The sequence below is a fragment of the Stenella coeruleoalba genome (assembly GCF_951394435.1).
Source record: "Stenella coeruleoalba genome assembly, chromosome: 10".
NCBI lineage: Eukaryota > Metazoa > Chordata > Mammalia > Artiodactyla > Delphinidae > Stenella > Stenella coeruleoalba.
In genome coordinates this window covers 97,214,729-97,228,218 of record NC_137156.1, presented here as the reverse complement: position 1 = coordinate 97,228,218, position 13,490 = coordinate 97,214,729, and the positions used below count along the sequence as shown (strand labels likewise).

At 46.8% G+C, this 13,490-nt stretch overlaps 1 protein-coding gene across 4 annotated transcripts in view; it reads left to right on the top strand.

The window, feature by feature from the left end:
* SRGAP3 (SLIT-ROBO Rho GTPase activating protein 3) overlaps window positions 1–13,490 on the top strand; it is a 255,082-nt gene that overhangs the window by 204,622 nt on the left and 36,970 nt on the right. For 3 of the 4 annotated variants that reach the window (XR_013830247.1, XM_079934821.1, XM_079934822.1), the window contains exons 13-14: window positions 2,696–2,756; window positions 4,456–4,533. Coding sequence is in view for 3 of the 4 variants with exons in the window: in XM_079934821.1 (XP_079790947.1) it covers window positions 2,696–2,756; window positions 4,456–4,533 (139 nt within the window). In the remaining variant the exon portion in view is untranslated. Of the gene's footprint in view, window positions 1–1,551; window positions 1,583–2,695; window positions 2,757–4,455; window positions 4,534–13,490 lie in introns of all 4 variants that reach the window. The other variant, XM_079934823.1, reaches the window with a different exon arrangement.

Genomic DNA, 13,490 nt, shown 5'->3' with positions numbered 1-13,490 from the left:
TTAACTCTCAGAAAATGAAAAGGCAGTGTGATGCATCCAGTCCTTCAACCTTTGGGAATGGAATTTAATTTCCTCTTATGATTCCCATGCTATCTGGAAGAAGATTCAGTGTGAACTAAGAATCCCCAGCTCTGAAATTCTAAAGCTCTGAAAGGCTTTTCAGTAAAATAACATCACAGAAACTCCGTGATTATGAGGGTTTAGAGGGACAAGGAAGCATCCCCAAGAATGCCGGATAAACGTAGTTGGAGTTACTTGTATAAATCTCTAGGACCTTACCTGAATGGATTCTTTTCAAAATGCTTGATTTTTTTCCCCCCTTCTCTCGGATAGAAGGAAACCCAATTTATTATGATAAATTTTGAGGCCCAGGAGGTCTACCTTCGGGCTGGGGCAGGGGGAGTCCTTACCTTGTTTCAATAAAATGAGAATGATAATTACCCACCTCCTGAGTGTGTGAGGAGGATCAGATGAGTAACACCTGCCGGGTTCTAGAGATCTGCCTGGCGCAGGGTAAACACCATGGAAATGTTAGCTGTTAGTGCTGCCTGGGCTTTCCGGAGAGTGCCCACGGGGCCCTGTCTGATCACCTGGCACTGCTGTCCTAGGTTCAGGGAGGCATAGTCGACATAGGAAAATTCTAGTTGCTGAGGTGCCAGGGGCTGGACAGGTGACGTCAGCAAGCAGGCGCACATGCTCCCGTTTCTCAGTCGGGATGAGACACAGCACGCACCCCAGAGCCTGACCCACTGCATGTGTGGGAAGAAAGAGGAGGCCGTGCTCGCCTGCAAATGGGCGACTTCAGTGAAAGCAGAGCCTCCGGTTCTGCCCGCAAGATCACGAAGGCTCTCTGACTCCACTGCCCTCCCTCCTCCAGGCTTTGTCAGCTTTTGTGTTCCCTGAGGCTTTTTCAGTGCCAGGGTGAGGGTCCGTGGGCAGAAGGAAAGCAAAGCCAAGTGGGTACCCGGGACAAGCTGCCCCAGGTGTTTGGTAGGAAAGCATGGGCAGCGGTGTGGAATTTGGAACCAGATGGAATCCTGTTTGGTCCTATCCAGAGGGCACCTCATAAACACGGTCTTGGTTAACTAAGAGCTAAGAGCGAGGTTTCCTGAGCTGACTTGCAGGGCCAGTGTCACAGGAGACACCTGAGGGCGTGTGTCCCTCCTTTTCTGTGGGTGGCTGGGCTAACGTTAAAGAGTCTTAGGTGGGCTCTCACCATTGGTGAGTAAACAGCCCCCTGTGTTGAGGAGAAGCTAGACTTGGGGTGGGGCAAGTGTTCAGTACACACCGTTCCTGCCCTTTGACAAGGACTGAAAGAGGCCCCTTTGCCCCCTGGCGTCCGAGGCAGCCACCTGGAAGGCTGGCCGGGCAGGTCCGGAGCTCCACTGGGCCCACGGTTTGCCTGCCATCTCCCCGGACCTCCGCTGGCTGCCATTGCATTTCGGCGTTCCCGGACTCTGAAGGAGCTGCTTGCTCTAACTGGTCTTATTACTTCTGCGTAATCTTTTCTTTTTCTTCTGCTCTGCTGCCTGTTTTTTTTTTTGTTATCAGAGGAAGAAGAAATGCTCGAACCAGGAACCAGGTATTTACTGGAAAGGTCCGTCAGCCCCATTCAACTGGATGGAACCTGTCTTTAGCCCTGACTAGTAGCACAGGGCCCGCCTTGCCTGTTGCCAATGAGTCCACTTTGTTACCCTCTTCGTGACGGTAGTTAATCAAGGACAGAATTTGCAGGTGGGGTGTGGAGGACCCACGAAAGCATCGAAATCATGGGTTTTTTCTTTGTCCCTTTACATGAGCATATTACATATGCCTCATTGCTTCCTCACCTTCTGAGGAGGCTAGTGCTTAACCTGTCCCCTTTGCAAAGAGAGTTTTTAAAAATTTTTATGCTCTGTAAGTGGCCTGAAATAGCAGAGAGGTCAACCAGTCACGGAATCCGAAAGGAAATTATCCCGTGCCCAGCTCTCTGTGGTTGTGGGCCAGTCTAGGAAAATATAATTGAAAATACATTCACACCCCAGATGCATGTATTTAGAACTGCATCTTATTCAGCCTTTCTGACTAAGGTTGCCACTCAGTGGTCAGTGGCTGACGTTAGCTGTTTCTAGAACTTTTCCTTTTAATGTGTTTACTGTTAAACAAATATCTGTCTGGATGTTTAGGTTGTTACTTGTGAGTAGAATTGGTCACCCCTCCTCCGAGCTCAAAAGGATCCCTGGGGCCAGCCTTGCTTCCCCCATGGTGTGTCCTTCTTAATTCCGGCAGCAGGTCCTACAGTACTAGGCAGAGGCCTTGATCCTGCCCTGAGCGCTGGGAGAACAGAGTTGAGATGGGGCTGAGGGCAGTGGGAGGCAGAGAAGTCTTCGAGGGTGAATTCCAGCCCCTCCAGGCGGTGGGCTCCCTCCCCTTCCCTGATGTGCCTATCAGGCCTCCTGAGCCCTGATTCCTTCCCAGCTGAATAGGAAGACAGAGCATTTCTTTAAAATGATCACAGCTATGGCTTTTCTGCAATCACAGAAGACTTTCTATTTTAACTGTTTGTGGAGACTTTAGAATTAGTGTTTCCTTGCTTGTTTTCCTACTAATCTGATGGTACTAATTTTCTGGCTTGAGTTCATAATCTGTGTTTGCAGTGTCTTCTCTCCTGTGGTGGTTGCCAAGTCCAATACAACTCACAACTTTTTTTCTTAAGGATTCAGGACAAGCTATACCACTGGTCGTCGAGAGCTGCATCAGATACATCAATTTATATGGTAAGCTCGATCTCAGGGCAGTGTTTTCAGCTCTTTCCAGAACAGGTGCTAGGCTGTTCTCATAAGATATGAGATTCAAATTCGTCTGGGAAGATTTCCTGTTGCTGCTCTGCTTCTGAGGGGAAAACGTTCTATGGAACAGCTGCTATCTTGAGTGCTGTCTATTGAGCCTTGTGTGTCGGGGGAACTGAAGATGGTGGTGAGAAGACCCAGGAGCTAGGAGAACCGAGGAGCAGGGAGGGCACGTGGGACAACTGTATTAGTTCCTTTTTTGCTCACACTCGAGCCCAGAGCTCTGCACTTTGAGCGCTGAATGAGGTTGGTCAACCGATCAGTTAATCCTGCTAGACTGTGGTAAGCTCCATGGAGGAAATAGAGTGTCTGGGATTTGCCACATGGTGTCCCCAGCACTTAAATTGTGCCTCCATCTGTTCATTTATTCATCCCTCCAAAAATATATTTCCAGAGTGCATAGCAGGCACTGTTTTTGACAATGGCAGCATAGCCACAAACCAGACAGGTAGGATGCTGGCCCTAGGTAGCTTACATGACCAATTAGAAGGGCAAGGGAATGAACAGGCAGAGAGACAAATAATATAATTTCAGATAGTGATAATGCCAAGGAGCTAATTAAAGGGGATAGAGAATGGCTAGAGGAGGGCAGGCCTGCTTTGGCTAAGGTTGTAAGGAGAGCCATCTCCGAGGGGGTGATATTTGAGTAGAAGAAGCCAGCCAGGTGGAGAGAATGGCAAGTGTCAAGGCCTAATATGGGAAAGAAGGCCAGCATAACTGGATGGGAATGAGCCAGGAGGATGGGGTAAGAGACACAGGTGGTAGAAATTCAGCACGAAAGAAATGAACAACGTTTATTGAGCACATACTATATGTACAAACCAAACTTTAAAGCCTGCCTTTAAGGGTAAACACTTTCCTGAATTATAAAGTGGAGAGTTGTTTCATATAGAAAAACTGAATCTCAGGGAAAGGATCCCAGTCTTAATTCCCTTTTCAGATGAGGGAGGCCCTCTAATTCCTTCAATCTTATAGGTCGCTGTTTTGTTGTTACTGCTGTGTCAGGTATCAAGTTCTCCTCTTTGTTAAGGCCTTGTAGAAACACATAGAAAATGAGATCGTCCTTCTGCAATAAGTTAATGTCCCCCAAACTCCTTGATCCCAAGCCAGCATGCACTCTAGACTCTAGATTTTCTTGAAGGAAGACGTTGTCTGTGATGGGCGAGGGAATGGTTGAGGGAGTGGCATTAATCATTCTCATTCAGAGTCTCTGTGGCTGTTAAACTCCGATGGCATTTGTAAACTCAGGTCAAGCTACTTGGGACCAGTGCAACTGATGAACGCACTAGGCAGCATTCACTACCCAGTTATTTGATTGAGCTGACCTGTGGGTTAAAGTGGAAGTCATTCACTGGTCCAGTGTTGATATAAACTTCTTGTTTCCTTCAAGCCCAAACAAGAGACCCTAGACATATGAAGCAGAATGTGACTGAGTATTTGGACCAGCTGAAGTTCATCGCAAAGGCTTCTTTGGGGCTTCTGCCAGGAGACGGTCACTGGGAATGACTCTGTTACAAAGGATGGCGGGAGAAAGAGGCAAGCAGTGGGGAGAGTCTTCCGTGTTCCCAGTGGCCTGATGAGCTCAAGGCATTTTCTCTTTCTTTTTTTGTTTGTTTATTTCTTTTAGGACTCCAGCAGCAAGGGATCTTCAGAGTGCCAGGATCCCAGGTTGAAGTCAATGACATCAAAAATTCCTTTGAGAGAGGTAGGTGTGAAGTGATCATCTCCAGCTTGTGTCCAGAGGAAGCCAGGTTGGGTGTTAACGCATGTCTTAGAGCCAGTGGTGGTGGGGTAGCTTGTATCAACATCTCTTCCCAACTTCACCTTCAGCGACTTGACCTTGGTAGCTCGAAATCAGCCAAGGTGGGAGTATTTACATCACAGAAATTGGCAAACACTAAGACCTTTGATCTTTTTCTTTTCGCCGCCAAAGAGCTAGCTGTTGAACATTTACCAGCATACATGGGTGACTTTCTCTGGTGGGCTCTACAGTGGTTGCTGGGAAAGAGGGCCTTGGAGTTATTGTGTGAATCTGTAAAGGCTGCTGTGTTTTAGAAAAGTTGGAAGAAGCTAGATAACATGGAGTGGCTTAGAATTGCCTAATTCTTTTTTATGCAGTGTTTTTGGCAAAGCTATTCTCCCCAACCCTTAGAGAGGTTACCTAGTTCCCACTTCGGTATAAAAGCTTATCAGGAATGAAGTGGCCACCAGAATGTGGCTTATTTGGTTGAGCCTCCCTTGGCCTCAGGATCCCTGATGGGAACAGATGGCCAGTGTCCAAGCAAAGTAAGGACTTTCTAGGGTCAGGAGGAGCTCAATTCTTCTTAAACCTCTGCCTTTTTATACTAGTACATATCTTGCTGCTACAGTGAAACTGAGAGTCCGTGCATTTCCGTTCAAGGAAATATTTTCCAGCATCACACTCTCTGGTTGTTGAACAAAGCCCATCCCAGGGAGGAAAGAAGAGCCAGTGTGGGGCATCCTAAGCGATATCTGCACCTCTAGTTTCACAGCGTTTGGAAGCATCCCGTCTCCGTAGTTACTCCTCAGCTCTGATTTACTACACTTTGCTCTGAGTAGTTAGGTACTAAGTTTGGTCTGAGGACCCGGATCCCAAACCCATTTCCCCGCAATACATCACATCCCAATTTACAAAGCACTTTCTTACCCATTCTTCTATGTAATCCTCCTAATAGCCTTGGAAGGTTATGGTTTGTCCTTGTTGGTTGTGCTCTGAGCAAGCCTCTCCCCGGGGCTCCAGCCCTAGAATTCTCCCGACTTATTGCCAGGCTTCCCGGAGGAGCTGCCTCCTGAGCAGACTCACCTTCGGTCACCCTATCCTCCCGCTTCCGTCCTGAGATCTAGCTCCAGGGCAGAGGAAGCAGTCTGTCAGCCCCAGGCAGTCACCACCATAGCCCGCAGCACAGAGCTTTGCAGCACTAGGCACTCTGGCTTGGAACCGGGTGTGGAGAGCAGGACTGGGCTGGATGTGGCTCTCAGTGGCCCATGAGGAGGGTCCTGGAGAGCTTAGGGTTTGGAGTCCACTCCAGGATCTTGGGTACTTAGAACCAGGGAGTCCCAGAATCGCCCTGCTCCAAGCTCCTACTCGCGCATTCATTCATCCTCTCAACAGGCCTGCATTGAGCCCTGCACTGCACTGGGTAATGGACTAGGGCCTGTCAATATGATAGGAACAACAGACACGTCACTGCTAGCAGAGGACCGGTTTAGTAAACAGCACGGTCAGCGCAAGCATGGAGTAATCGCTGGGTAGCATGGGAGCCCCTAGCCCAGTTTGCGTGGAAGGGGGAGGAATAGCAAAGCCTCGAAAGGCTTCCTGGAAGAGGAAATGCCTAAGCTGAGGCTTGAAGAGTAAGAGTCAGGGGAAGCAGGGAAAGGGCATTCCAGACCAAGGGAACAGCATGTGCAAAGCCCACAAAGCTAGAGGTATCCTCCCCTCAGCATCCCTGATAGAAGTGTCATTCATCATTTCCCTGAGCTTCTCTTGGCAATGACAGACAGCCCAGCCAGGGTTTGGTTTCTTTATTTCCCCCAATTCCTTAACACCCCTGCTGCCCTGTGTTCATTGTAAGTGAACAGAGCCGTGGTCTGGACCCTTTGCTGGTTCCATCCTCCTGGGCTCACCCCAGCAGAGAGAATTCCTTGTATGTCGTGAGTAAACTGCCTGGTGCCTCCAGCCCGGTGACCGCTCCCCGTTGTGTTTTCTTACTTGCCAGTGTCTTGTAAGTAAGTACCTTGCTGTACCAGGCAGCCAGGCCCAATCCCCACCCCAGCAGCGCTGCTTTCTTTCCTTCCTGAACGTGATTTCTAAGGTCAGCACCTTCTGTTACTTGCTCAGGTGCCTTGGAGGGGTATTTGTGCAAATTAGACTTCTCTGCTCCTTGGAGCGAAGAGATCACCTGACCCAAACCTCAGCTGCAAAAATTGTTTTCTGCTTTTTCGTTGCCTCATGTGTGCAGTTGGCCCCTCTCCCTCTCACCCCCGTTCCGGGATGAATCTCATTCTCTTGCCCGCTTCGTTCTTCGGCTCCACCTGAGCCTACACGGGAGCATGGCTTATTCTAAAAGAATAGTTCCTGGGATGTCTCTTTTAGAAAAACCCTTTTTGGCTTCTCTGGGCTGGCTGGTACCCAGATTTCACATGCATTACTTTCTGTTTCTTGACATTCACCACCCACCGGCCCTGGGTTTGGGTTCCTGACCTGGCTGACCCTCGGGGCACCTCCTCCCCCATCTCCTGAAACCGGCTTTCCTCTCCCTGGCTCGCTGCTGTGTTCTTCTCAGCCCCTGGCAGTGAGCGGCCCGGGCCCACTCCTCGCGGCCCACCTGCTCTAACTGGTGACGGAACTTTCTCTCCAAACCAATACATTGTGTGTTTTTCCTTTCTTCCTTTTATTTTAAAAATTTTAAACCCTCTAATCCCTGCAGGGTGCCTGTCCTTTGCCACTTGTTCAAACAGACATGGGTCTTTTCCTCCTTGGCCCCTTTTTTTCTCTCTTTGGGCGAAGCTCTTGCCTATGCTCCGTGCAGAAGGCTGTTGAAAGGAGCACGGACCTCTTTTTGTTAAGCTTCTGAAAAAATTACATGTTAGAAATCCATTTTTGGCTTATTATTCCTAAACGCACTTTCCTTCTCCTCTGACATGAGTCAACCAGGGTTTTAGTTGGGATTATGATTTTTTTTTTTTTTTTTTGCGGTACGCGGGCCTCTCACTGTTGTGGCCTCTCCCATCGCGGAGCACAGGTTCCGGACGCGCAGGCTCAGCGACCATGGCTCACGGGCCCAGCCGCTCCGCGGCATGTGGGATCTTCCCGGACCGGGGCACGAACCCGTGTCCCCTGCATCGGCAGGCGGACTCTCAACCACTGCGCCACCAGGGAAGCCCAAGGGATTATGATTTTTTTTATTATATTTTGCTGTCAATAAATCTCAAACTCAGCACTCAAGTTTTGAGATCTTCCTGTAATCTTCTGGCAAAATGAAGGAGAAAACATCATGAAAAAACAGGAATCAGCAGCTGTGCTGTGGAAAGAGCTGTGGTTTGCTGTTGTCTCCCAGGCTAGCTTTTTGCCTCTCTGTTTTCCCCACAAACCAATCCCCTGTCCTCTTGGTATGTAAAAGGTGAGAGAGCTGCCTGTGTTCTCTCCTCATGTGGAAGGGTGGCTGGAAAGGGAGTCAATGGTCCTTTCACTGTGCTCACATCAACATAGGGTTTGGATTTGGGGCTGAAATCATGGCATGTAGGATCTGACACATTCTAGACTCTGGATGTGGCCCTTCTCAGATCTGTTTCCTACCCCAGGAAGAGGGGTGTGAGCGGGAGACACAGGGAGGGGTTGTCACGTTGCGGAGCCTCGGGATGGGGCTGGGAGGAGCCTGGCCGCAGAGACCTGCCCTGGAGAGACCACCTGTGGGCTTCCTGCCATGCCCCCATCCAGCAGCACGTTCCCCTAGAGCTGTGAGCACACACGGTGTGTTCACTCTGCCCTGGGTGCAGCCTGCCTTCAGCCCTTAGGGAATGCTGGGGCGACCTGGCTGGGAGCAGGCTGCAGGCAGGGCTGTTTGGTAATAATTCTGCCTCCTTCCCCGGGAAACTAGCTAGCAAAATGGGAACTAGCTTTCTCTTGGACTGGCCTGGAATTTTAGCTCTAATTCTCCTCCTGGAGGAAGCCATCATTCACATACACCATCCTGCTCATCTTGAACTCTGTAATTCCATTCATTTCTAAGCCAAAATTGGCAACCCTTTCAGAGAGCCGAAGGCCTGGGCTAGGAGGGGGGATTGTTTGGATGGCTCCTTTTATGGACGAAGTGCCTTCTGGGAGGAAGAGCAGGAATGGATGGTGTGTGTGTGTGTGGTCAGTAAGTTAACCAGACTTAACAAGGAGAGCTTGTATGGAGGAAATAAAATCCTTGTGCTTTTGGATCATGAGACCACAAGAGTAACATGTGGTGCACTAGGGGAACAGCTTAATACAGTGCATTTTTCAAACCCTTACGGTCCTTCAGAGGGGCTTCAAGGGCTGCTACTGGGATAAGGAGGGAAGATGAGAAGGTAGGGCTTGCACCTTTCTCTAAATTCAACTAAGGCAGCTTTGCTCATCCATGGGAACTTTTTTCTTGAAAAAAAAAAAAGTTGAGATTCTACTGTAAAGGAAGGAGGGAGAGAGGGAGGGAAGGAAGGAAGATGATAGATGGATAGGTAGATAGATAGATAGATAGATAGATAGATAGATAGATAGATAGATAGATAGGCATGCAGGCAGACAGGCAGCAGATAGAATTGAAAACCACAGGCAGAAGAAGGAATATCTCCCAGGCATTACGAGACCTGGGAGCTGCTGGTGTCTGTTTCTGACTACATGAGCAAGTTGTTTCATTTGTTGGGGCCTCAGCTTTCTTGCAGGTGAGAGGGGTGGAGCTGGGACCGTGCCTCCCTTGGAGCCATGCAGTGCTGTTTTGCGGATTAAGAGAGATCACATATGCCAGTGTGCTTCTCACTTGAAAAGTGCTATATCACTATAGGCAATATATATATATATATATATTTATGTTTTCTCTCTTCCTTCCTCATGAGAAAGTCTTGTGGGGGAAGCATTTTCCTTTTTTTTTTCCAGTTTTTGAATTTTTAAATTTGTTTCAAAGTTAAACCCAAGACACATTGACTTCATAGGAAATCCACTGAGAAATGATTTTCTAGGCTAAACACCTGTTTCCCTCTAGTGTCCCCCAACAGAGCATGTACATGTTATTTACTTTCATTTTATAATCACTGCTGTCCCACCACTATACCAAGATCACCTAAACTGTGTGTGTGGTATTCTGAATATTCTTACTGATACCCTAAGTTCACTAACTGCAAAAGATTTTCTGGGATAACCTGTCACTTGAATTCTTTGGCTACTTTTGAAGATGAAGTCCAAAGAACTCTTAAATGATTCTCCTTTGGGGAAGATGGTATTTTATAGGCATTAGCAACTGGCACCTGGGGCTGTACTGATCCCGTCTGGCATCACTGGGAGGCAACCTGTAAAACCAAAGAATCATTTGATGCAACAGGCAACTAAGTGACTCAAAACTGAAGGTTAAATTTAAAGAAAAAACTAATTTAGAGAAAAAAAGGTAATCCTAGAGGAACTCATTCTAAGCAATCAGTCATTATGCCTGTGTGTGTGTGTGTGTGTGTGTGTGTGTGTGTGTGTGAGGCAAAACCAGATTGATTCAGTGCAGGCTGATGGGTCCCAGATGATTGCTTAGAATGAGTTTTCCGGAGACAGTGATCTGAGGGAACAGAATCTGGCAAGTGGCCAGTACCAGTAAAGAGCAGCCATGAAGTGCTGGGGACATTTACATTCAACCCCTGTGGGGAAGCATTTTCATCTCCTCCTATAGGAACGTCTGAGAGGTTGACCTATGGAACACAATGCATGGGCTGCCACACACAGTCGTTCAGGCTGGGCACTGCACAAGAGTACTCAGCCACGAGGACAGGAGTGTGCTGAACTCTGGCTCATGCCCTGGAAGCCACAAGCCCTGGTTCAGGAAGTGTGTGTGGGGGGGTGTCTTTCTCTAATTTGCACTAAAGCATGTTGGGGCCAGCAGAGGCCCTGGCAGTGACACACATTCTCTTCCCACAGAGGCATAGTATAGAGGTCCAAGTATGAATTTGCAGTTCTGCTCTTTTTTTTTTTTTTTTTTTACGGTACGTGGGCCTCTCACTGCTGTGGCCTTTCCCGTTGCGGAGCACAGGCTCCGGACGCGCAGGCTCAGCGGCCATGGCTCACGGGCCCAGCCGCTCCGCGGCATGTGGGATCTTCCCAGACCGGGGCACGAACCCGCGTCCCCTGCATCGGCAGGCGGACTCTCAACCACTGCGCCACCAGGGAAGCTCGCAGTTCTGCTCTTCATTACTTACCAGACTTAGATTGCTCTGGGCTGTTCTGGCAGGAGGAGGAGAAGCCCAGTGAACAGACCTCTCTCAGCACCTTCAGGGAGGTGTCAGGTTGCTGCCTGCTTCCTTTCACGTCCCCCATGGAAATCCTGGTGGTGAACTAGCTCAGCAACCCCCATTAAACTGAAAAGTGCTGCTCTCCTGAGATATTTTCCCCTGTGCAATTGGCAAAAATTTAAAAGACATTCCATGGGCAGGGCTATGGAAAAGCAGCCTTCTCCTATGTTGCTGGGAGGAGGAGAAAATGGTGCCGCCCCACCAGAGGAGAATTTGGCTTTGTCTGATGAAACTACACGTTTGTTTGCCCTTTGACCCAGTAATCCCACTTCTAGGAACCTACCACAGAGACACACCTCTATGAATAAGAAACACAGGTACAAGGTTATTTGTTGTGGCAGTATTCGTAACAGCAAAAGATGGGAATGTCAATCCATAGGAGACTGGTTGACTACATTATGGTCTATCCATGAAATAGAGTCGTTTGCGGCCATAAAAAAAAAAATGAGGAAGATCTGTATGAACTGACAAGGAGGGATTTCTAGGATTTACTGTTTAGAGAAGAAACAAGTATATGTAGTAGCAGAGTGTGCCACGTTCATTTTATGTAAGAAATGAGGGAAGGTAAAAAAATTGTATATGTGTATTTGCTTATTTTTGCAGAAACAAAGATTAGCAGGACAAACCAGAGACTAATGAAAATGGTTAAATGTAAGGTGTAGGGAGAGAAGAATAAGAATAGGGCTTCTCTGCAAGCAACTTTTTATCTGGTTAGGACTCCTGGAACATGTGGATGCTTTATATTTTCAAAATTGCATACTTTAAAAAAAAAGGATTTCTAAAACAATTAAATCCCTAAAATTGAATATAAATAGAAACAAATAAGCTGTATACCAGACTGACAACCATACAGAGAGTAACTTTTCAGCATGTGCTCTGGTCATACACTTTTTTAAAAGCTCTATTGAATTACATACCATAAGGCTCATCCATTTTTTAAAGTGTATATTTTAGTAGTTTCTAGTATATTTATAGATTTGTACATCATCACCATAATCTAATTTCAGAAAATTCTCATCATCCCTAAAAGGAACCCTGTACCCATTTATAGTCACTCCCTGTACCGCTTACACCCCAGCCCCCATCCCTAGGCAACCACTAATCTACTTTCTGTCTTCTGATCATATGTCTTTAGTGGGATACATTCTGAGGGCCTAAAACACAAAAAAAGCCCTGCAAATAAACGTTAATTTTTATGTAGTAGGTTTATTGCTAGTGGTGATATTGCTATTAAAAATCAAACTAGGGCTTCCCTGGTGGCGCAGTGGTTGAGGATCCACCTGCCGATGCAGGGGACATGGGTTCGTGCCCTGGTCCGGGAGGATCCCACATGCCGCAGAGCGGCTGGGCCCGTGAGCCATGGCCGCTGAGCCTGCGCGTCCGGAGCCTGTGCTCTGCAACGGGAGAGGCCACAACAGTGAGAGGCCCATGTACCGCAAAAAAAACAAAAACAGTAACAAAAGCATCTGAAACTATTTTATGTATATTGTAGGATAAGGCAGATACATTAAAATATCAATTATAAATACTATTCAGAACAAGATTTTCACTGTAAGAAAAATGAAATGAAAAGACAAAATAAATGAAGGTAAATAAAACATTGTACCTTAAACATGAATTAGAAATATCAGTGTGAACTTGTGAAAAAAAAAAATGTATATTCTAGCTCTATGTACTGAAAGAGCCTAGATGTTCTTTATGACACTCCTGTAGCAATGAGCACACCTAGAACCGAGATCTTGGTTTCTAAATACCATGCCCTACAAAAAGCAAACAAAGCTCCTTAGAGAAGTTTTTTATTCCAGGTCTAGGTCAAGGAAAGTACCAGGTGATTCAGGGACATTTTTTAGGCCAGTAAGCAATTAAGTACTCAATAGAGGTCGCATCAAAGGACATAAGAAAGGACTCCCCCTGGCCAAATCTGGGGACAATCTGAGCACCCCAATGAATAGTGATGTAGCGGGTTATAACACTTTAATTAAAAATTATAAAAACAAGCCCATAAAATGTTTAAAAAAAAAATAGGAGGGTGGAGGGAACACGGAGAAAGCTCTTCTTTAGGGAAGAATGCCACCTAATAATTGTAGATGGAATGACAGAATCAGAAAATCACCATTTTGTTAGAACCGCAGGGTAATAATTGATTTGGGCAAAAGTTATCACTGGATGCTCAAAGCACTGGGTAAAATATGTTAAGCATGATGACATGCACATAGATCACTTATTGTTTACAAAAATATTTTATATTTTACACTTGTTATTACAAAGGAGAAAATATACCTTTACAGTGTAGAGATCCAGAGGCCACCACCTTAACCCAGTGATCAAGCATTACCCACATAGTATTCTTGGCCACAATATTTAACCTGACTCTAACCATGAGGAAGCAATCAGACAGATCCTGAACGTGAGGCATTCTACAAGGCAGCTGGCCTGGACTCTTCAATAAAAGTCAATGTTATGAAAAACAAACTAACAATAAAAAATGTTGGGGTCTGTTTTGCATTCAAAAGACTAACGAAGCATAACAACTGAATGAATTGTGTGAACACTGATTAGATCTTAGCGTTTGAAAAATTCTATGAAAGACGTGGGACAATGGGGAATGTTTGGGTAAAGTCTGTGACACGGTGT